General features: G+C 45.2%; 1 protein-coding gene across 4 annotated transcripts in view; it reads left to right on the top strand.

Annotated features, from left to right (window-relative positions):
• ebf1a (EBF transcription factor 1a) overlaps window positions 1–23,644 on the top strand; it is a 53,095-nt gene that overhangs the window by 9,074 nt on the left and 20,377 nt on the right. For all 4 annotated transcript variants that reach the window (XM_044040006.1, XM_044040005.1, XM_044040004.1 and 1 more), the window contains exons 7-9: window positions 20,716–20,797; window positions 20,971–21,112; window positions 23,415–23,545. In XM_044040006.1, coding sequence (XP_043895941.1) covers window positions 20,716–20,797; window positions 20,971–21,112; window positions 23,415–23,545 — 355 coding nt within the window. The remainder of the gene's footprint in view (window positions 1–20,715; window positions 20,798–20,970; window positions 21,113–23,414; window positions 23,546–23,644) is intronic.

Genomic DNA, 23,644 nt, shown 5'->3' with positions numbered 1-23,644 from the left:
AATCTCTCAGTCCTGCTCGCTTTGGGGGTATAACTGTCCCTCCGGCCCCATGTGTCCTAATACCACCTGTGTCCTTTGTCCCTTTCCTGCCCGTCCAGTTCCCTCAGGCTTGCCGCAGGGTGTCCCCGAGGCAGGGAGAGAAACTCTCTGTGACCAGAGATAAGGATCCACTGGGTAGACCTGCATATCCCATGATCCCCACAGTGATTCTCACAGTGAAGGGGGGGGGTATTGAGGTGGTAGTGGGGTCAAATTTACATGCACAGAGTGTTATTTCAGGTTTATTGCTGTTTTTAAGTGTGTTTGTGTTTGCACACACTCCGTGCAGCCCGCTGTTGATGTGGCCCATTTCCTTGCATGCGTGTCTGTGCTTGTGTATCCACATCGATGTTGGTTATTTCCACAGAAGTGTGTGTGTGTGTTGATAGAGACCATTTCCTGGCGAGTGTGTGTGTGTCTTGAGTGAAGAATGTCGGGCAGGAAGTGCTCCTCCCGGGGAGGATGATGTCATGGCGGACAGCTTCCTGTTCTGTAAACCGGTGGAATGTCTCCGCTTCATGTGGGGTAGTAAGCACTTGTTTACCAGAAAGCTCTCAGCTGCCTCTGTCTCCTGGATCTTAACAGATCACCAGAAGATAATATATATATATATATATGTATATGTATACATATATATATATATATATATATATATATATATATATATATATATATACACAATTTGGCACTTGTTGTGTTTTAAAGTTTCTTGCATTTTCCAAACCAATATATGACTTGTTTGTGTTGTCTCCTGTGCTTGTGGGGAACCCCATCATTGTTTTGCTAGTTATGTTTAGATGCACTTCCTGGGGTGAGAGGTCATGTGTTGTCTTGGCTGGGCTAACGTGTGCTAGTGAATAATGTATGTCATTGACTTTATGTCAGTCCTGCCAGCCCCCCAAGCCGAGCCCACCCATGTTTAATTCATCCATCTAATTTGTGTGTGTATGTGTGTGTGTGTCATTTAGAGGCCCAGTCTGCACCTGTCCAGCCATTAGCCCCCCTTCTTATTTGCATTTGATGCTAATGTGGTTTACTGGCAGCGCCTTCCGTCCCCTCAGTGTAGTTTCACTTTCATATCCATGACTGTGTTGGTGACAAGGTGAAAGCACTCATGCCGTACAGTTATCCCTCACTCTTCTGACTGTAATCCACTCTGATCTACAGTATATAAACACTGAGGTCTTCATTATTTGCTTATCTTTTCCACGTCTTGGTGACGTGTGTGTGTGTGTGTTCCACTTATCTCTCACAGTAGAATTTTCTCTTCTGAGCACCTATCTCTATTTTGACATTTCCGTCTAAGACAGCGGTTCTCAAACTTTTTATCCCAAGTGCCACCTGAGAAAATATTGAGCTCTTGAAGTAACACCATTATCACCAACGTTAAAATACAGCAGTGTAAATAAGCCAAGCAAAGTGAGCATTAATATAATTTGCTTTCTCATCATCCTTCTCTTCCTCATGTAATACTTCACTTGTATAGGGAAATTAGATTAATTAAGATGGAGCCAGAGATAAGATGAGTAATTATTAATTTCAATTTGATTCATTTATTTTGTTATTTTTCTCATTTTCTACACACTCTGCATTCCTCAGCTCCACTCCGATCACATACGCTGGTATATACAGTAGAACAGTATTCCTGATTTTCCTCCAAGTACCACCAGAGGAAGCTCGGGTACCACTGGTGGTACACGTACCACAGTTTGAGAACCATGGTTTTAAGGCACAGAGAGTTTAATAGACCTAATTTCAAATAAAATGTGACAGCCCTATCACTTATAATTTGTATGAATTGACAAAAGGTACCAATCTGTACTTCCCCTTATTTTATTTTTTTTTGCAGCACTCAAGGGTGCAAAAAAATGGGGCTGCAAAAGATGCACTGAAAAGAGAATTATCACTTCTCGATGCTAGCTACAATGTAAGGGGAAAAATGTACCGTTTTTAAATAAATCGTTATTATGACAGAGAGAGGATTTAAGGTCATCTGTGTGTCTTTTTTTTTTATTGCATCAGTGTTTACTTTACTGCGTTTGTCTTCTTCATTGAATTTATTGGCAGGCTACAGTGTGTCACTCCGGTATGATGTCACACTGTGGATGTGGCTGACGCAGCTATCAACGTTTGACCTGTACACACCTCACAACAGGGTTTCTGAACCTTGCTCTTCATTAGTCTTGTTTTGTTGTTTCTCAAAAATGTTAAGAGGGTGAGTTTTCTTGTCGATGTGTTTCTTTTGCTGCAGTCATAGGTGTGTGTGTGTGTGTGTGGGGGTCAGCTGCATTAGATGTTATGGGAGGTTTTTGAAAAGGACTGGCCCTGAGCTGGTTGTGGTGTTTGTGCAGGGCTTGGGGGCAAAGAGGCAGAGTTGCTGGCTCATCGATATGCAGGCAGAACTCCCCTCCCTCAGGTGCTGGCTGCCTCACAAATCTGTGCCACACACATGAGAACGCACACACTCACACGCACACGCACATGCACACGCATGCATGCATGCACACACAGACACAGATGCAGCCCCTCAGATAAACTCGTACACTGTACACAAATGCATATGGAGCAGACACATGAGCAGTCCTAGGACTTTGCAGGCATGCAAAAAAAACAAAACACAAACGCATATACACCATCTCACATTGACCTGCAACTCTCTGCATCTGTTTGGTTGTATTCTTTTTTTTTCCCTGCGGTGGTTCCCCCCCCCACCCCCTCGGGTTGGAGCAAAGCGTGGCCCCAGGGGACAGACAGCAGGCGCTGATTGACAGCAGGGACTTTGGAGGTCGAGAAGCCTTTAAAACAGCACTGCCTCTTTCTCTCTCATCCAGACCTTCAGCACTCTCACCTCTTGAACAACCCTTTCATTGGTGAACACAAAACAAAATCCAGAGCGTATGCCCATATAAATTAGTTTATCTCAGTATGAAATATAAAAATTAAGCTGTTTTTGGTTTTGCGAGACGGAAACATCGAGAAACACACTGGAAATAAGTATTTTCTCAGGTTTTCCTCTCCATAACGATGTTTAATTCTTTCCCCAATAAACTGAAACAGAGCTGCCATCACACTTTATGGGCACCAGAGCTCATACTCAGCAGTTGAATGCAGGTAGTCAGTTTATTAGCGCATATAAAGTGCAATTTACAAATGTCGTTACACTGAAAAGTTCTGGGTTTCATGACGTGGTGAGGTTTTTGGCTTGAGCTGCTGCAAATAGCACAGTTGTAGCTCTATTTTCTCTGTAAACTGCTTTGTCATTACCGCTCGACATTCCCTGCTTGACCTGGCCGCTCTCCTTGGCCGTTCCCCGTGCCTTTGTGTCGGTGTTTGTTCTGTCCCAAAATGATGGGTTTTGGCCGGCCAGAGCTGACCCAAATGAGTAGCGTCCTACTTCTCTGAGACCTATTTAAGACATTTTTCTGGTGTTGGAAATTGCAGGACCGAGCGGTAGAGATAGAAGGGGAGTTAAATAGAATGGAGATATATTTACCATATGAAAGCTCTCATGTATGACGTGTGAACATGTGCGGTACTGCAAGTGAGAAAGGAGCAACGTTTTCCAGGATTTAGTCCGTGACTTGCCCTAGAAGATGCGCTCAATTTGCTTTTCAAATGAGGCGTGAAGAGTGCGAGTGTGTGCCTCTCGGTGTGATGATATACATGTGGACGTGCATGGTTATGTGTGTGTGTGTGTGTGTGTGTGTGTTGCAGGAGCAAAGGCTTTGTTTTGTCAATGCTCTGATGTGTGTGGACAGTCTAGCGCAAGGTCCACTAAGTGCTCTCTCACAGCCAATGTGCTACATAGCTGCTTGTGTTGCTGCTCCTAATTGAATAGACACACCAGCACCACACTCTCAGTGAAGGATACTCAGGCTTCCTCTCCCTGCAGGACAAGCCACTGTGTTGTGGAGCAGAATACCTTCCAGTCGCCCTGATCGCAGCCCTCGCTGATGATTCATTGTTTACTGATTATTGCTGCTAAGTGAAAACACAGACGGCGTGCTTCATGCCAGCTCCATACCCCCCGACTTGGCGTCTCACTTCCTATCAGCTAGTTTCCCTCCAGGCCGCTCCTCTGGCACTTTACCTCAGCGCCGTAGCCCAGGATGTAAGTCCAGGTGTCCAGGATGAGCTCTGGTGACCCGCTGTGCCCGAGCAAAATGTATAGTCTGCTGATTGTTTTCCATCACTCTGTTCAGGAAGAATGGATCGCTGGCCAGCCGCTGTGAGCGGCACACTCAGTTTCACAATGGAAGGAAAACATGTTCAACAGCGTGGGAGACAGGGAGGGAGATACAGCGGCAATGATATTTTATTTAATATGTCTTGTCCATGATTGGATAAAAAGTAAAGTAAACCCTGAATATGAATTAAATGCTCCACTAAACACAGGCAACATGCTGTAAATAGAGATGTCTGCCACCAGTATCACAAGATTCAGTGCTATAAATGTTGGAGCATTATATTTTTGAATCGGCTGAAAATCCATCAGCACAAATGTCTTATGCTTCAGCCAAGTTCTTTAAAAGAAGGGCAAAGACTGTATCAGACTGATATTGTTTCATTGACACTTTGTGATAGTGATATTGTATGAGACACAGAAAAGTGACATTGAGCCGTCCCTATAACCACGTCATCATCGTCATCATCATCATCATCTCTGTGTTCATCTTTTTCATTTCGGCTCGTGCATATGAATATTGTGACACTGACTTTGACTAAGTTTGGCTGTAACAGTAAGAGTTGAAAGGAACGCTTCAAGGGAGCCGTAATTAAAAGTAATGCAGGGACGTCAACGTGCAGACAATTATGGTCAACGGCAGTGTTCGATCAAAGGCGCCATACAGTATATTCTTACATTCCTAATGTATTCTTTTTTTACTTTGCATTAATCGTCAACAAATGAGACCCAAGCGCATGTCACTGCTCCACTTCAAAAAGCTGAGCTGAATTTAAAGGCCTTTGTTTGTGTTTATGTAAGTGATGAGGGGAGACAAAGTAAGGCGTAGGCAATCGACTGAGACACTTTGTTGTTTTACACTGCCTCACCCCCTTTGTGTGTGTGCTGCTTACGTTGTTTGTTTGTTTGCTGAGTGGCTTGACCTCGCTGAGAGGAATGCTCACTCCTTTCCTTTCCTTTCCTCCCGTGTTTGTCTCTGTGTTGTTGTTTTTTTTCCTCCAACTCTGCATCTCTCTCTGTCCTTCTTCTTTTTTCTGCCATCTCTCTGCCCCTCTGTCTATGTGTCTTTTTCTTTGGTCCTCCCACTCAAAACTCCAGATTTAACTCTGGAGGTTTTTTTTTTTTTTTTTTTTCGGTTAATCACACTTGGAATCTTCCCCCACGTTTGAACACTCGTCCTCGGCAGCGTGTTCTTCCTCGATCTCTGCGTGCGGCACAGAGGAGTCACACTAATTATCCCAGTTATTGGCTTCTCCAACACAGGAGCTGTGATTTACATGAGGTGACATTCAGTTCAAACACACAGACCTTTGCAACCTTTTTCTGGAAAACAATTAACAGTGCAGCTCTCTCCTCCACCTCCCTCCTGTACCCTCTTTTTTCTCGTGCTACACCACTCCCTCTCTCTCTTCCTCTGGCTATTGTCTTCACAAAAACAGAGACGATTTAGTGCCAAAAGAGTGAGGGTGTTCAAGGAGTGCACGTTGAGTTACAAGTGATTACCTGCTTGTTCACTGACAGTTTTTCTTTGTGGTAGATATTCACAGAGGCGTTTGCAGGAGCCGCTGAGTGGAAACAGTGTGCTCGGAGATAACTGATATTGTTTCCTAAATTGTGTCGCCCACGTTATCCATCTCCCTCATGTATCTGCCACTGACCTGAGACGATTCATGATACACACTGTCACACACACACTTATGGAGATGTATATCCCACACACACACACACAAAGTGCAACGTTAATGAAGCACATCTCTGTTCTGTCATGACGCCTGTGTTAGCATGACAAGATGTTTACACACACAATCACGCCCGTGCTTCTGATGAAGGCGGGGATGAAAGAGACATGAGAGGAGAGGAAAAAAGAGGAAGGCAGAGACGTGACGGTGAGTGTCGGGTACGGACTGCTTTTCTCTCTTTGACGGGAGGAGAGCTGTAACAGAACCCCACTGAGAGAGTTGAATGAGAAGACTTTCAGAGCTAGACAGACAGACGACAGACACGGAGAAGGAGAGACAGGTAAACCTGTAAGAAAGTGCTCTGTAGAGGAAAGCATTACTCTGAACTCAACTACCTTCTCAAATCCAGAGGAAAACAATTAGATCCACCCTCTTCCCCTTGTCCTGCAGTGTAGATTACAAATGAGCAAACCTGGCATTTATCACATTACTACAAACATTTATTAAAGCCGGTTCCCCTCTAAAGCCGCACAGATAACAGTGGGTAATTGCAGAGACTGGCTCTATTAGTTAAGTATGCCTAATGTCACTGCCTCAGAGCATTAATGGACGCCGTAGTATTATGTTCCTGCGCTCATTACCACCCCACTCCCCTTCAAACACACGCACATATTCACACAGCCTCTCCCCCCTCCATTGACCCTGCAGCAGGAGTCTGTGCCACTCTAATGAGAAATGGAAAACACTACCCAGCAAGCTCCAAGACACACACACACACACACACACACAGAGGCGCGCTCAAACACACAGTGGGAGCCATTACAAGGGGACAGAGGGGTACAACAGTATAATCACACACGCCCAGGGAAACAATTGTGCCGTTATCAGAGTGATCACATTATAAAAGTTTAATAAACACCAAACGGCCTAATGGTGAATTAGCCTGCATCTGCCCCATGTTGTGCCAGGCTATAATTAGTGATTTAACAGAGACAAACAAATGTTTTTAGCCCGAGCTTTTCACAATCAACAGATTTTTAAAGGCTGATTTGGTGGGGGGTTCTTTTTAATTTGATTTGTTGTGTTTTTATTCTTTGATCTTGACTCTACGACTGACACTAAACCATTGACAGTGGTTCAGAGTTTGGCTCAAGCGCGAGTCTGGTTTTCTAAGTGGCACTTGAGATGTGTATGGAGAGAAGCGGATGGGTGCTTGAGATTGTTGAGGAGTGAGGGGGGGGGGAAGGAGGGAGGAAAGGAGGGAGGGGAGAATGAAAAGAAGGGGAGAAACAGGAAGAGACGGTGATGAATGACGTGGAGTTAGTTAGTCAAGAGGGGGGAATAAAATGACTCTTCTCCTTCTCGCCTGTGTCTACTTTGTATTTGTGCGCGTGCGTGTGTTTGTGTGGACATTGACATTAAATCAATAACAATATATAATTTACAATCACAAGGACCTATCACTTTTTATAGGGCCTCCATCCTCGCTCATCAATATTACATCAGGCCCCAGACTCTCAATGTGAGGCAGCAGGAGGGTGAGAAACCGGCAGAGGAGAGAGAGAGAATATGGCTTTGGTCCAGTGTGTGTGTGTGTGTGTGTGTGTGTGTGTGTCATTGGGGTGGGGGCATCTGCTGAGGTTGTAGAAAACATCACTTCAAGCACACACAAATGCAGATGCCTACCCTGCATCACATGTGTGTGTCTGCATCTGTCCCTTGTGTGTGTGTGTGTGTGTGTGTGCGGTGTGTGTGTGTGTGTGTTTGCCAGCTGAGTGACAGCTTAGTATTGATCTGTGGGAGGCCCTGGTGTCATTAGACCCAGTATGGACCAGCAGGCACACGTGGAGGTCAGGGCATGGAGTGTGTGTGTGTGTGTGTGTGTGTGTGTGTGTGTGTGTGTACGAGTGGGGGACCAAGTGTTCAGTGGTGACAGGCTCAAGCCTCTGAAAGAAAATCAATCGTGTCATAAGAGGAAGGTTTCCTCCAGCCTCCTTCTGCTTCTTTCTCCACTTTCTTCCTCCGTTCCTTTTCTTCCCCCACTTTATTTTCCCTCTTCTTCTCAGCTGGGAGACACCCCCACCCCACTAAACCCCCATTTACTCTTTTAACCGCTACCTTCTTCCCCTGCTTTTCTTTCATTTTGATCATCTCATGTGTCTCAGCCCCACACACACACACACACACACACACACACACACAGAGATAGCGCTCATGGGTCAGGACCGGGGTTGCATGTGTGATGTGTGGATCAATCTGACGGGTTATCCTGGCAAAAAAAAAGAGAGCCATTAGTGACATAACTGATCCTGGATCAGTCCTCATTAACTAAAAGGGCACAGGGGCTGTTTGTCCAGGTAAGAGAAATAACCTCAAACCAGGACAAATTAACAGGCTGGTTGAATTGATGGCACGTGTCGTTGTGTTGAATGGAAGTTTTATTTGAAAAGAAACTGATTAGACTTTGTTTAATTGTGAATTCAAGCTGTCCCTCAGTTATTTATTATTAAGCATGAGCGCACACACACACACACACACACACACTGGGCAAGCATCCACCTGTTCTCCTCTCTCGCCTGAGGGGACTAGTATGGTAGATAACAGTTTGAGTGGGCCTGCTGCAAAACACTAATCAGACCTAACACAGCCTAATTAGCACAGAGTCTGCTGATTGGCTTACAGCAATAATTAACACAGGTGAGAATAATTAGCTCCCCATAGACCTGTTTGTGCCTGCCTGCCTGCCTGCCTGCCTGTGTGTGTGTGTGTGTGTGTGTGTGTGGAGGATGTTATTATGCAGTCTTGGTCCCTTGTGAGACTGAAGAGGCAGAGAGAAGAATCAAACTCATTACTGAAACCAGGCCAACCTGTGTTAGGTGCTCTGCTTTCCCACACCCTGAGAATTAGCCATAGAGATCCACTGTCCATTTCCCTCTCGTTCGTTCTTTCATCCTCTCTCTCCCCCTCTCCCTCTCTCTTTTTCTCCATGTGCACATATACCTTCACTATCCTTCTCCATCTCTTTCCCTTCAGACCACCCTTCTCGCTGATGACTGAGGGTGTGTTTTAGGATCTTTACCGCTAGGTGAACCTGTTAAGATGAAATGAAACGCAGATTTGGTCTCTGTGGTCGGCTCTCCTCTCTAATATCCCCTCACAGCTCTTTTCACTTTCTTTATAGTATAAGTATAGACAAAATAGAGTTTTAAAAAAAGAAAAAATAGCAGGTTGGCATGAACCGCCTTCCTCTTTCTATATAACATGCTTCAGCATAAAGTCTCCCCCTCACTGTAATAGGTGTGTTTGATACACCTCATGAACTCGTACTTACAGAAGATACTGAATCATACTCGCGATGCCTCCTCATAAGAGCGAGGGAGTGAGCTAATGAAAGGGACTGAGAGAAAGAGAGACAAAGAAAAGGGGGGACTGTGTTCTGCTGAGAGACTGGCCGTCGTTCATCAGTCCGTGTAACCAGCATGGTGTCCTCCATCTCACTCTGCCTGGTTATTTTTACCAAAGTGCTGCTTCTTTGATCACGCTAACATCACAGGAAAGAAGACGGGCATGCAGACATTGAGAGGGGGTTAATATTGGAACACAATTGACGGCTTGTCACTTTTAGCTCGGAGGCACCAACATCACCACGAGTAGTTAGTTAGGTTCCGGCACTGGAGGTGGTGGTGGAGGGGGGAACACGTACAGTACATACGCACCTCAGAGAGCTTTTAGTGTGCTAAATAAATAACAAGTGATGATGTGAATTGGTGTTTTCCTGGCTGCTCCCGGGATGTACTTTCCATGTCAAGATGTTTGAGAATGCACGGATAATGAATGCAACCACCTCCGCCCCCAAAACACAGTTCCACCCTCATGCATGCACACAACAAGGAGCAGAGTCAAACATCCACCTGACCACAGGTGCACTGCAGCATTAGCGTGAGGCACACCAGTGTTCCTTCACACACCAGGGCTCAAGGAGGTGCCTGGGGCAACATCAGCCTATAACCAAACACCAGCAGAGACACAGAGGGAGAGGAAAGCTTATTGTTGGCTGACTGATCTCCAGTCTCGCATTGACAAGCCTCCCGTGTTTCGCTAGATTTGTTTTTTTGTTTAGTTTTTTTGTTATTGTTGTTGTTGTTGTTATTGTTCATTCCTGGTAAACACTTGCTTCTCAAAACAAGCGGCTACAGCTCTCTCTGTCACACAGAGGCTGTCAAAAACAACACTCACCTGCACTCGGCCCCACATCATAGCGAGCTGTTCGACACGCAGACGCACACACACACACACACACACACACACACACACAGATGTATGTGAGTCAAATGGATGTACTCAGAAAGGCAAGCTAAATGCATACAAGAGCTGTTAAAGCGGTGTTTATGGGAGTCATTTGCATAGTGTTCATAACACTTTATGTCTGTCTCCTTCACACACACACACATTCTTGTACAGTGTTTTTAGTGAGGACACTGAGGGACATAGTGCATTCCCTGGCTCCTTACCCGAACCTTACCATCATGACTAAACCCATCACCCTTAATCTAGCTCTAACTAAAACCAAGTCTACCCCTAACCCTGAAACCAAGTCTTAACCCTCATAAAGCCAATTAAATTTATAATGACATGCTAAAATGTCCTTACAGAGGTTTGTCCTCACAACCTCATACAGATAGATATATACACACACACACACACACACTTGAAAGCACCCCCCAACAACATGCCTTCCTGACTGAAGAAACAAAATGAAAGAAGGTTGATTGAGGCAAAACAAGGATGGTTGTTTTTCTTTTTCTTTTTCTTTTTTTTTCATATTTCCTGTTTCAATAATTAATATGCATGAGTTTTATGGCCGCTTAAGATGCGATCAATTATTCATTAACAGCATGTTAATTGCATCCACAGTCGTGAATATTTAACCAAACACTAAATCAATGGGGTTGAATGAGCAGCAATATGGACATTTTATAAGCTTTGCCAAAAATTAGGTTAGGCTTTAATGAAAACGGCAGAGAACAGATTGGAAATGGACAAATGTGGAGAAAGGACTGAGTGGGTGATGGGGAACTTGTGTTTGGAAAGCAGATAATGTGAATAAATGCAAGGTTGTTGACTTTGTAATAGTGTGGTGAGTAACTCTTGGTCTTTCCCTTTGCTGTCTCTCTTTATTCTCACCTTCCTTTTTTTAAATGGAGAGCATGTAATCTCTTCATCTCTGCACACTGTAGCCAGCCTTTTTCACTCTCAAAGACTCCAGACTCCTTTGTCCTGGATCTGTGAGTGTGTGTGTGTGTGTGTGTTTGTGTGTGTGTGTCTCACAGCGGTGTCTGGACGCTGACATTTCTCTGCTTGGATAACCATCGCGCCCTCTGTCCCTCTGTCCCTCCAGCCATGACGCAGGGTAATGTCACCTGTCAGTCTCAAACTCCTACTTACAACCGCTGCACCGACACCCCCTCCCACTCCCCCCACCAACCTGACTCCCCCACTCTGCGTCCACATGGCACACCACCACAACCAGTCCGCCACCTTCTCACCCCGACCCTAAACTGCGTTTCCCTGAGCTGGACCTCACCTGGCAGACAAAGCCCTCAGACGTCTCCCTCCTCTCACTCCTTTTGTCTTCTTCACCACTTCTTCATATGACTGCATATCCTGCTGCTCTTTCTCTGCCTTATATCCAAATGGCAAATCCACCCCTTCCTCCCCCTTACATTTACCCTTAGGACAGCAGAATATTGAGCAGAAAGACAGTGAGTATTGTGAATGGGAAAGTCAGGGGTGGGAAGTTGACTTTTTGCCTGGACCCTGGCGTGCTGTGCGCCTGTTTTCAATTACTCTCCCGGCACAGGCAGGGTGGAGGTTTATGCGTTATATGGGAATGTAATTGACTATAACTGCCCTCTTAACATTAACCAGGTGTACTAGCTGAGTGTGTGAGATTAGGCCCCGGGTCTAGGCTGTTATGATGTGTGTGTGTGTGTGTGTGTGTGGAGCGTCTCAATGGTTGTGTTGTTGTTGATGTATTTACACCCTGCTCCTGTGAGGTGCTGCCCATTAGCACCACATTTAAATCAGCCTCTTTTTTTTCCTCCAGTGTGTGCGTGCCTGTGCGTGTGTGTGTGTGTGTGTGTGTGTGTGCATATACGACAACTACTCGTCCCTTTGTATAAGTTCCATCATGCATCTGCCTCTGTGTTCATATAAAAGGAAAGTAAAAAAAATAATAAAATAAAATGGAGGTAGGGGCAGGATACAAACCAAACCAGCTTCAAGGGGGGCCTGATTTTACAAGGACAAAGTCAAAATGGGCCCATTCATGAGGCTGACACACTGTGATTTGTATGTATAGTGCTGTGCGGCCTGCGGGGCACTAGCCCAGCGGCTATCACAGACACCCAGACCAGTGCATGAGCAGGGGAAGGAGGTGGAGTCAACTGTGGAGTGTATTGTGTGTGTGTGTGTGTGTGTGTGGTGGAAAGAGAAGCATCAACAGGCTGTCAATCAAGCTCAAGCCAGAAGCTGTCACTCCTCCATAGAGCTTGTCCGGGTGAGAATGGGAGTCCCTGGGACCCTGAGAGGAGGTGGAGGTGGTGGAGGAGAAAGCAGGGAAGGAGGTGACTGTCTGTCTGTCTCAGTGACTCCAGCTTGATTTGATATTTGATACCGAGCATGTGGCATTTGAATGCAAATCTATTTTGATTGTCCCACCATCTGATATGGTTAAGAGGAACCTATAGGGGATATGCATGTGTGCATTGTGTCGCGCAGTACACACACACACACACACACACACATAGAAAATAAGGAGATTTATTCAGATGGATTGTATTACTCACCAATTCACTTGCATCAGGCTATTTTCGTCTTGCAGCAATATAAAGCTATTCAATTAGAATAAATATGAGAGATAATGGGTCAGAGGTTATGCAAATGTTTTGTCTCGTGATGCTTGCGGTTAAAGTACCTTTGTTTATGAGCAAAACTTGACACTGTTTGCACACATTTTGTACATTTCTGTGTGTATATTTAAAATCTTCTGTAAGATGATCATTTTGCCTGTGGTGGATTTTGTATAAAAACAAGCATGTCAAGCAGGCAGACAGACGGACAGATAGACGGACGGATAAAGCCAGCATTACTGCAGTATGGAAATGGGAGGCTCAGTTCCCTCCCAATTAGAGCAGTGACTTCTGAAATGCCATAATACCCATTAATTAGCAAGCTGCTATTTTCTCAGTGATTTGGCTAATTAGTCTGCGCGGCTCTACACTATGTGGACCATTATTATTGGGTTGGAGCCATGCAAACACACACACACACACACACGCGCGTTTGTGTTCAGGCCTGATGCACAAACACCAGCGTACTCACGTTCACATGAGGGGAAGCGACACACACACACACACACACAATTTCCCACAGTTGAGTGACCCTAATTTAAGTGACACCATTATGCGCTTCAGTCGCAGCATAGCACAGCATGAGGGAGTTAATGGTGAAAGAAGGGGATGTTGATGAACACACCGGTGTTCCTCCTTTTCAAATATATGCTCCCCATAACGTGTTATTATGTGCAAACAGCAGCGTCTTCCAGTGAGAAACAACAGAGAAGTGATTCAGCCCCATGAAATGACTTAGCGCATGTGTGTGTGTGTGTGTGTGTGTGTGTGTGCGCTCACTCTGCCTCGACAGTCCATCAGTGTCTCCCACCGCACAGACAGGCCACTGACACAGCACCATGAGGCCGGGGAACCTTTTCAATCACTTCCTCAGTTTCCCCTTCTCTGTCAGGTGACAGAAAGGTGTGATTGATCTGTTGTTTCTCCACGGCGGTAAAGGAGTGGAAAGAAGTTGTGCTGGGTAAAAATTTAAAGAAGGTCTGGCAGGCATGACAAACACTTTCATAAGTTTATTAATCATCTCCATCAATAATGCAGCCTCGGGCCCTGCTGTTGGTCGTCATGTGGCATGTGTGTGTGTGTGTGTGTGTGTGTGTGTTTGCATGCATACATTCATGTAAGTGTGTGTTCACACTCCTCGCAGCCCGATGAACTTCATAAGTGTCCCATCACCACTTTAATCAAATTACTTATGAACCAAAATTGACAGTTTTCATTAATTATAAAGGATTATTCTAATTGCGATTCAAATTTATTCATTTAGAACAGACGGCATTCAGTAATGTTTCAGGAAATTTGCATATTAAATGGAGAGGGTAGGCCATTAGCTATGCTAATATATGCATGATTCCTTATTTTGTGATTGGTGGGCCATATGTAGCAGGCTGGGGGTTTGCAGGTGAGGAATCTAGAAGGAGCTGTAATATGTTTGATAAACACTGAGGGATGCAAGGCCAAAACACACACACACACACACACACACACGCGCGCGCAAGAGAAAACACGCATTAGGAAACTATACATCTCTGTTCAGTATCAGTCTCCCTCTGTCGTTCCGCTGTCACACACACTCTCTCTGTCTCATAATTCCTCAGTCTCTCCCACCCTCTCCTCTCCCATATTCCTCCCTCAAGACCCATTGGAGGGAACAACTTTTTACCCGAGAACAAACACGGCACACTAATTAAGTTTCTGATTTCTGATCCTGCTGCATTTAGAAACATAACCTTGAGCCTGTGTACACTCACAGTCACAGTTATGATTTAATACAGTGCTTAAATGGAACAAAAAGAAAGAACTTTTGCGAGCGGCACATTCATCCCCACAATGTATGGGGCTGGTCCCGGGTTGACACGATGCTCTTTATCAAGCTATATATAGTAGATGCATTATGCATTAAGTGTAACATGTGCTTAAATCAACACTATTCAATATGAATACATCAGTCTTCAGCCAAGGTAGAGGAGAGGAGAACAGTTAGGGTAAATGACTGCGTGGGGAGGCATTCAGGCGGGCATAAGCACGCGGTCGCACACAGACGCACGCGGTCACACACACCCTTGGGCTGTGCAGCGGCGTCTACCCAGCCTGATGACAGGGCCATTATTCACCGGTCAGTCCCGCGAGGGCACGGTTTGGACTGGACAGAGTAGCAGAGCGTCCCAGCGTGGCAGGACAGCGCTGAGGTGAGAGGGACCAGGACCCTTCATTACTCCTATGGTTTGAAGGCCTGGAGCAACCTCCCCTCCTCCCCCCCCTCTCTCTCTCTCTCTCTCCTTCTCCCTTGTTCTCTCTCTTTGTCTCTGTCTCCATCAGATTAATGGGCCAGGCCCGACAGAGGAAGTGTTTCAATCAGCACCGCCTGCCAAGCTTGTCCATCACCCAGACAGCCTCTTATTCATCATGGCTTTGAGACACACACACACACACACACACACACAGATTCAAAGATGCACCGGAGCAAATCCGGGCCACAGGTACCAATGTTATCAGGCTACAGGTTGTTGAAGCCACTGCTCCGTTCTCCATCACTGTTCCTCAGAAGCAGAGATCTCTTTGCCTGTCTGTCAATGCTCCCTGCATGATTTTCTCAGTTGAATTTTGAATGATCCTTTTCGGATGAAATGGATGAAACACAATCGGTTAAGTGTCTCTGGGACTTCTGTCCCCAAGCTGAGACTGGAGCTCCGGCTCTGAGGGAAACGAGGAGCCATCTCTCCCAAGTGAGGCCTCTCCCCGAGCGGCGAAGGCACAGTGAGGCTTCCCCCTGACCCACAGTCTCCCTCCTCCAGGGTCCATTTGTTCTGAGAAATATTTAACGACAGGAAGAGTATGGCTGATATGACATGCACCCACGTTGAGCGGATACGGACGAGGAGGAGGAGGATGGGACGATGCACGGAGCGAGCTGGAAATGAATTTTTCAGCGCGCTGAGATGTTCTTTTTGAATAAATCATGACACTTAAGATAGACATGAGGGCAATATAGAGGTGCTCACCACTACTTTGAGGAGTTACATTCCAAATGAATGGGGCAAAGTGTATGTTGGTCTCCTTCTCGTTGGCGTCTTCCTGTTCCATGTTCTTGTTTTCTTCCATTTAAAAGAAAAACAAACTCTTTTTTAGTCTCAGTGTCTTGCTGTGTATCCAGCGATCTATCTTGTATTATGGCATGAAAAACTGGATGTTTCTTCACCAGTGTATATAAACTGGGCCACTGCAGCCTGCTACAGCCTGGTGTCCGAGGCCCAGGGCCAGGCCCAGAGACAGACCTGGTTGTGGATTATTAATGTTCCCCCCTATGGAGCCAGGCCCCTCCCTTATTCAGTGCCCCCTTACACCCCTGGGGTCAGCCTGCATGGCTCCTGGTGCAAGGCCCCTCTCATAAATCTCCCTAAATTAGTGTGTGAGCGTGTGTATGTGTGTGTGTGTGCGTGCACGTGCGTGTGCACTTAAACATATACTACAGACAGGGAGACAGGTTACCATGAAAACAAGCCAGTCAGGCTCTTGGTTGAAGTGTCAGTGATGCATGGCGGAAAAAGCCAAAGAAAGACTTGCAGAGAAAAGGCAGAAAATGAGAAATGAAACACAAGTGCAGGAAAAGAAAATACACAAAAACAGAGGTTGGGGGTGATATTTGATTGTGGGAGAACCACATTTCACTTTGACTTTAGTCTCCTATTTATCACTCCTTTTTGTGCGGGTTGTAACGTTATATTTGCTTACAAATATTTACACTTCATTTGAACTTGCCTCTGACTTCATTAGGATCGATTTACTGAACAAATGTTAATGCTTAATTACGAAAGTGCAGGATCTTCCATCCCTCTACCTGTCTAGATTAGTTCAACATGTCCCACGGTGGTAACAGGCGAGGGGAAGTGCTGTGTGTCACTTAGTTAACCCCCGAGACAAATGGCTCCCCTCTGGAGCACAGTGAATTACACACCTCATGAAGCATATTAGGAGCCAGACACAGTGCTTTTCTTGCCGAGATGATCTGCACGGCAGAAATGCATGGAGGAAGAGGAAGAGGAAGAGGAGAGGGCTGACTTATGGCATCATCACCCACAGTCAGCGCAGTGCAAATAGAGGAAGTGCAGAGATGTAAGATGCTAAGATGTAAAGCAAGACGTGTTACAAAAGGATGAAATGATGAATAAACCATAATGAGAAAGACATAATGTGGAATTTGACATGGAAAAATAGTCTTTACCTCATTTGTGGCTAATGTAGGAAAATTATTACAAAATATAAGAGAATTGTCCCTCGGAGGCTTCTTTGCTGGTAGCTAATCACATAGACAATCTTTATCACCGCAGTAATAATATTTAGATGCTACAGGGATTACTTAAAAGTTGTGTTATAATTGCTTTCCTTGTTTTGTTTTTTTATGGGCAGAGGGTGATTTTGTGTTTAATTGCTCCAAAGTGACAAATAATGCCCGTTACGATATGATGAAAGTGTGAGATCATTAAATTACTACGGCGACCGGCTGCGTGTGTTTGTTTGTTCGCTTCCGCAGTTACAAATATATGCCATGAGGCTTCGAGAGGCCAAGCAGTTATTTACACAAATTCACTTCCACAGCCATTCCCGGATTTTTTTTTTTAGGGGGGTGGGGGGGGTAATTACGTGAAAGCAAAATGGTTTTATTTCATTTAATCCAGTCGGCGCAGCAATTTGCACTGGTAATATTTGTAGCCGTGGGGTTTGCACAGTAAAACAGCTTGAAACCAGGGATATTCCAAAATAAAAAAAAAAAAGGTAGAGGAGTCAATAATCCAAACAAGAATCAACGCAAGAGACAACGTGAAATCTGAAAATCTCTGTTTTGAAGTGAGCTCTGTCTTTGATTCCAGTACCATCACCTCTTACTATGAGTCAGTATACTGGACATACTGACATGCAGCACAATCCTGTTTGAATAAACATATTAATAAAAGAAAGAAAAAATTTAATTCATTTAAAGCAAGTTTTAAAAACTGCCCCAATCACCCATCAAAAGATTGTGCTTCATATGTATGTAGTTGAATGGAAACAGTTCTGAGCTGATTCCTTGTGAGTGGTATCTGTACTGCAACTGCAGCTGCCGGGCGGTAAATTAAAAGGTTTCGCAGAAACGAAACAAGAGATTTGTGTTCAGGAGGAAAAATAAACGGCAAATAATGAGAGGGACTCATGACAAACGTCCACAAATTGCTATATTGCAAGTCTTAAATATTGTTTTAATCATAAAATCCAGCAAGTGAAAGGCTACAGTGGCCGACCACTTAATACACACCGCCCACATGTTACCATTACCAAAGTGAAAAAAGGATAAATGATTTATAATGTGTGTCTAGTGGATAAACAGCTGAAATAGCTCATCATTGTATGTGAGAGACAGTTTGACAAAAATATGAAACAAGTAATACTATTATATGAGCTACTTTGCTGATTAAACAGTGACGTTAACGTGATAACAGGCAGCTAAACACAGCAAATGGGAGAATTAAAGGCGATTGTCATCTCTCTGTCCATATTTACTAGTCAGCTGTCAATCAGATTATCCATAAATCCCTATGGTAATCTCTTTGCAATTGCATATCTACACGCACACCTCTTTATCCATCCCTCCCACCACACATGCACACGCACGTACACACACTGTTGAGCCATGTAAATATGTGAAATGACTCCAGTCCCTGCTTCTGGGGTGATGAGATGAAGCGCTGAGGAATCAACATGCTGCAGTTTTGTAATGTTTCCGTGCGGCTGACTCCAGACACCTTGAGTCATGTAAATAATGAATCAGATGATCCACGCATGCAGGAGACGGAGGGGACACACTGACATATGGCACAGCGAATGAGGCGTGCTGACTTTCTCTCCTCTGACTTTCTTTTTTTTTTTTTTTCCACAGTCAGTCTCTCAGTATCCTCCGTCAGACTTTTCCTTTTTCCACTGACACCTCCGCCTTCCTCCCTTTGCCAAACTCTAATATTTAACCTCCTGATTTGGTCACCTCTGACTCTGGTGACCCTAACTTTCCTCCTTCCACTTATCCATCATCCATCCATCATGAGTACCTCAGAGGAGAAGGAGAAGGACAGAAAGAGCAGACACAATGAATTAAACAGGAGGTGCAGCGAGGAAGGTGGAGTATGTTGGACAAGTGGATGTAGTCCACAGCTGTCGGCGAGGCTGCTCTCTGACCTCGAGGAGATAAGAAAGTTGGGAGACCCTCAGTCTGTGGGGTCCAACAGCCACTGTAGAAAAAAGAAAAAAAACTCCATCTCTCTTCTTCATGAATTATTGAGATATTGGCCTACAGCCTCTAAAATATACAGGAGGGTGGTCTGTCTCTCCTTTCAGATTTCACATACTCTCTACCTCGTCTTCTGTCTCTCTTTCCATCACTTTCCCTCCCTCCCTCTCTCAGATTTGGTCTCTTGCACCAGCAAGATCGTAAATCAGAACACAAACAAAGCTGGAGAGAAAAAGAAAGCACCAGTGAGAGAGAGAGAAACAGTTTGTTATTGAGATCATAAGAGGCTTTTTCTTCTTTAGTTGAAGAAGTGCGTCTACCACTAACCAGCTGCCATGCATTTAGAGGCTGTCAAAGATAAATTCACGAGTTCTTGTGTTACATCAGACGCTTGTAATGTGCACAGCAGTGCGCTGGCCCTTGAAATGAGACAGAACTCTGGTCTGTCCATTTATCTTCTCCGCTCTGCTCTCCTCTCTTTTTTTTCTTCTCCGAGATTGAGCAATTGTCCAATTGTCCTGCTTACTGTGTTTCACTTGACATGTCTTCTCTGTACGTGTGTGTGCGCACCTCTATGTTTCTGTACGTGTGTGTGTGTGTGTGTGTGTGTGTGTGCTCGTGCACGATCATATCTGAGGCAGTTGGCTCCAAACACGCTGCCCAGTGCAGAATCCCAGCCATAACAAATGAACAGAGGGGAGAAAATAAGACATATGAAAGAAAAGCTGAGCAAAGGAGTGATTCTCTCTGTGGCTGGTGGAGATCTGTATTGTAAGCAGTTTCAGCTGTCAGCATTTCTTTGAGCTACCTCAAAGGGAGGAGGAGGAGGAGGAGGAGGAGGAAGAGGAAGAGAGGAGTGGAGGGGCGGGAAATGTTGTAGTTTTATTTTCCCCTCTTTTGAGGGTTCCTGTTTATTTGTACACGCCGCTGTTTATTTTTTGCGGTTCATTTGATACAGTGGAGGTTTTTTTTTTGTTTCATAGAGAGACAGTGCAGGAGGGAAGACATGTACACGTCTGTGGTTGCAGTTAAAGAGGAAGTTGTCAGGCTTCAGGCCTCGGGGTGAGGCGAGGGAATAGATTGTCATTCGTCCCCTTTCTGGTTTTTAAGGCCTCCGGTTCCCACCTCCACCCCAATACCACCCCCCTCCACACACACTCTCCTCCCACATCACTCTGCTGACCCTCCCTCCCTCCTCCCTCCCTCCCTCATTAAGTATTGATGTGGGTAGCCATACTTGCCATCTCAGCCTTTTAATAATGCATGGCAGGTGCTGTTGATGTGGTCTCTCACACTGAGATTGAGAGAGGCAGAAATGGCAACACTGTGCTGCATCGTAGCTACAGCACAACCTCCGTCACACGCCGACTACCCCTGTGAGTTTATGGCACGCTGTGACAGCAGTTTGTAGACGAATATACAAGGGAGCATCTTACTCAATATCCTGGAGCTGTTTTTACATAGAACACGGCCTTTGTCATAAACCACTGATGGATGAGGATGGAATGGTGTATGATCCTCGTCTGCCATGGCTGCTTTATTTCTTTTATTTGTGTTTTTTGCTTTATTGTTGTGGCACACTGTCTACTGTCACTCAAAGACAGATGCGTTCTCACTGGCTCATCTGTTTCTCTCTGTCTCTATGTGCAGGTTCTTCCTCAAGTTCTTCCTGAAGTGTAACCAGAACTGCCTGAAGAATGCAGGGAACCCTCGAGACATGAGGCGTTTTCAGGTGTGACGCAACTGTCTGTATTTATGCAAATCAAATCAAATAACAATCAGAAATGTGTAAGGGTGGACCTCAAAGTTTAGCACCCGATAGGGGTCATCTAAAATCACTTTGAGACTTATTCAGACTTCATGGCTCTGAGTTCACTGCTTGCTCTCTGTGTTTGCCGTCCTCAGGTGGTCGTGTCGACGACAGTGAGTGTGGAGGGTCATGTCCTGGCCGTCTCCGACAACATGTTCGTGCACAATAACTCCAAACACGGGCGCCGAGCCCGAAGACTGGATCCCTCGGAAGGAACGCCATCCTACCTGGAACATGGTATTAAACCAGGACAAAATGCCCAGACACTGTCTCCCAGTTCTCTTTGTCTCCCTCACTTTCTCCCTCTCTTTCTCTATGTTCAGCACTCCTCCCCTCTGTCTGGCTCCCCCACTCTCAAACCTGCTCTCTTGCTTTCTTTCTTATCTCTGTGCTGCTTCCTCTCGGATTCTCACTTTCCTCTCTTGTAGGGTTTGTAGCTCGTGCTTAGAGAGAAGAGAGTGGTAGCTAGTGAGTCTCTTGTCTCTCCCTTGTGGCTTGCTCCCCTCAGGTCTCTGCCTCTGGGCCTTCTACTCTGCCTCGCATAAGCACTATGTGTCTTATGAGGTCTGTTCTGCTTAAAGCCAACACTGGCTTTATTTCCTCGGAGACCTGCTTTTATCCTCCAGCCCTCCATCACTCCCTATCCCTCAGGTTTTCAAACACACCCATACAGACACACACACACACAAAAGTCCAGGCGCACGCACACACACCCCCATATGCACAGTCAGACCCAAACCTTTAATACTTCATAATGACATGTGCACATGATTTAGGAGCCCACACTGATTCCCAAGTCCCTAATCCAGTTATTTTCTCATTTCGATTTCCCAGACATTGAATAAGAGAAACATATTTTTTTTTTTTAGGAAAGTCAACCTCAGGGATGATAATGATAAAAAACTAAGAGGGGATTTACATGACGACCTACAGTAGATTGCATTAAGATTGAAGTTTATGTTTAAATGACTATTCTCCAGAGGTAAGTGGACCAATTGTCCCTGTGACTGGTCTCACAGACGATTACGAGACAGACAGTTCCAAAAGTTCACAAAGATGAGACATATTGGAGATGTCAGCAAGACTTGGATCTTACACAGAAAGAAGAGTACTCGCAGCACAATAACAGATGTTCCCTGTGTCAGAGAGATTTGTTGGGGGAATTTCCTCTTCTCTGATTTTCTATTCTCGTGACGAGGGGGTGAGAAAGGGGAACGGCAGGGGTGAAAGACAGTGTTGAGATGGAGAGCGCGATGAGCAGAAGGGGTGAAAGTGCTGAAAAATTCAAAGAAACGCCTGGAAAGAATCGAAAAGTTTATTTTGCTTTGTTCTTTTCTCCCCTTCACTTCTCTTTTTTGTGTGTGTGTGTGTGTCGACTTTGTGTGCGGGATATACACAACTTTGGGGGCCCATTTCAGGCGGGCTGAGCAGTGCATAGATTTGAACAGATGGCAGTGAGGAACACCCCAAAGTATAATCCTATCACATGGATTCACGTTCCACCATCTGGTTAATCCACACACACATGCACATGGAGCGCACATTATATCAGCGGCTGTGAAAAGGAGGCATCTTAGGCCATGATTACGGCCGCAGATTGCTGCTCGATGAACGTTGATCTCTGCAGGCGTATCGGGGGGCTAAATATCATTCCAGCTTGTTGGGGAGGATCAGCCGAACAGGGAGTCAGGCAAAGAGCAAAGGCTAGGCTGCAGGGAAAAAAAAGTCAGCCTAGTCTAAAGTGGATTATGCCGCTTTACAGAATTACAGCATGTCTGACAAGCTGCATATCTGTTAAGGAGAGGAGATTTAGCTTGTATAAACATGTATTTTCCCAATGCTGCTCCTTTCTTCAATCACATGCGGTAATCTTCAAGTCTATAATGCCAAGAGATAAGGCCAAAAAGCACATTCAATGCTCGTTATTGAAAATGCAGTTTACCGCTGTTATTCCATGTACTTTGTCCGATAAGATATAAAGAATATGCTTTACGGGAAAACAAAACTGGGAGCTTACAAAACGCATTACAAATACACCCAGCCAGTGTGGTCATCTCCTCACTCAGTGGCCACGCGCTGATGCAGCTACACAGATATATGAAACAGACAGCTGAGCAAGAGCTGAGTGTTTGCTTAATGAAGGCGGCATATTCAGAGGGCAAAGCTACTGTTGGCTCTGCGCGGCTCCCCGGTTGCGTGGCCTTTGATCAGACACTCAGCACACCTGACATTTACACGCTTGCACGCTTTGCCACGTGTCATAAAACAAGCGCACGGCCGCTGCCCTCGTACAGAGGGCAGGGGTGATGTTTAATAACGGGGTGCATATAATCACTCTGATTAGTATTCCTTGCTTCCCGACCCCTGGGAGAGAGAAGATAGGTGATGTGTGTAATACGTGCATGTGTGTGTGGGTCTGAACGAGAGGGAAGAAGAAGAAGAAGTGGCGGGGACATGCACATGGTGCCAGTATGGAGACCTTTATGGGTTGTCATAATTCTCGTTAACATCTAATCTATTTTGTCTGTGAATATTTCAGCAACCCCTAGCATCAAAGCCATCAGCCCCAGTGAAGGCTGGACCACAGGGGGCGCTACAGTCATCATCATTGGGGACAACTTCTTTGACGGCCTGCAGGTCATCTTCGGAACCATGCTGGTCTGGAGTGAGGTTAGTATATATCTGTGTATAGCGAGGATGTCTGTTTTACTGTACTTCTGTAAGTCTTCAAAAACAAATGTATGTCACCAGAAACACTCAAAGAACTCT

This window comes from Solea senegalensis, linkage group LG12, assembly GCF_019176455.1.
Source record: "Solea senegalensis isolate Sse05_10M linkage group LG12, IFAPA_SoseM_1, whole genome shotgun sequence".
In the NCBI taxonomy this organism is placed as follows: Eukaryota; Metazoa; Chordata; class Actinopteri; order Pleuronectiformes; family Soleidae; genus Solea; species Solea senegalensis.
Note: the sequence above shows the minus strand (reverse complement) of the source record. Positions and strands in the feature narration are given on the sequence as shown.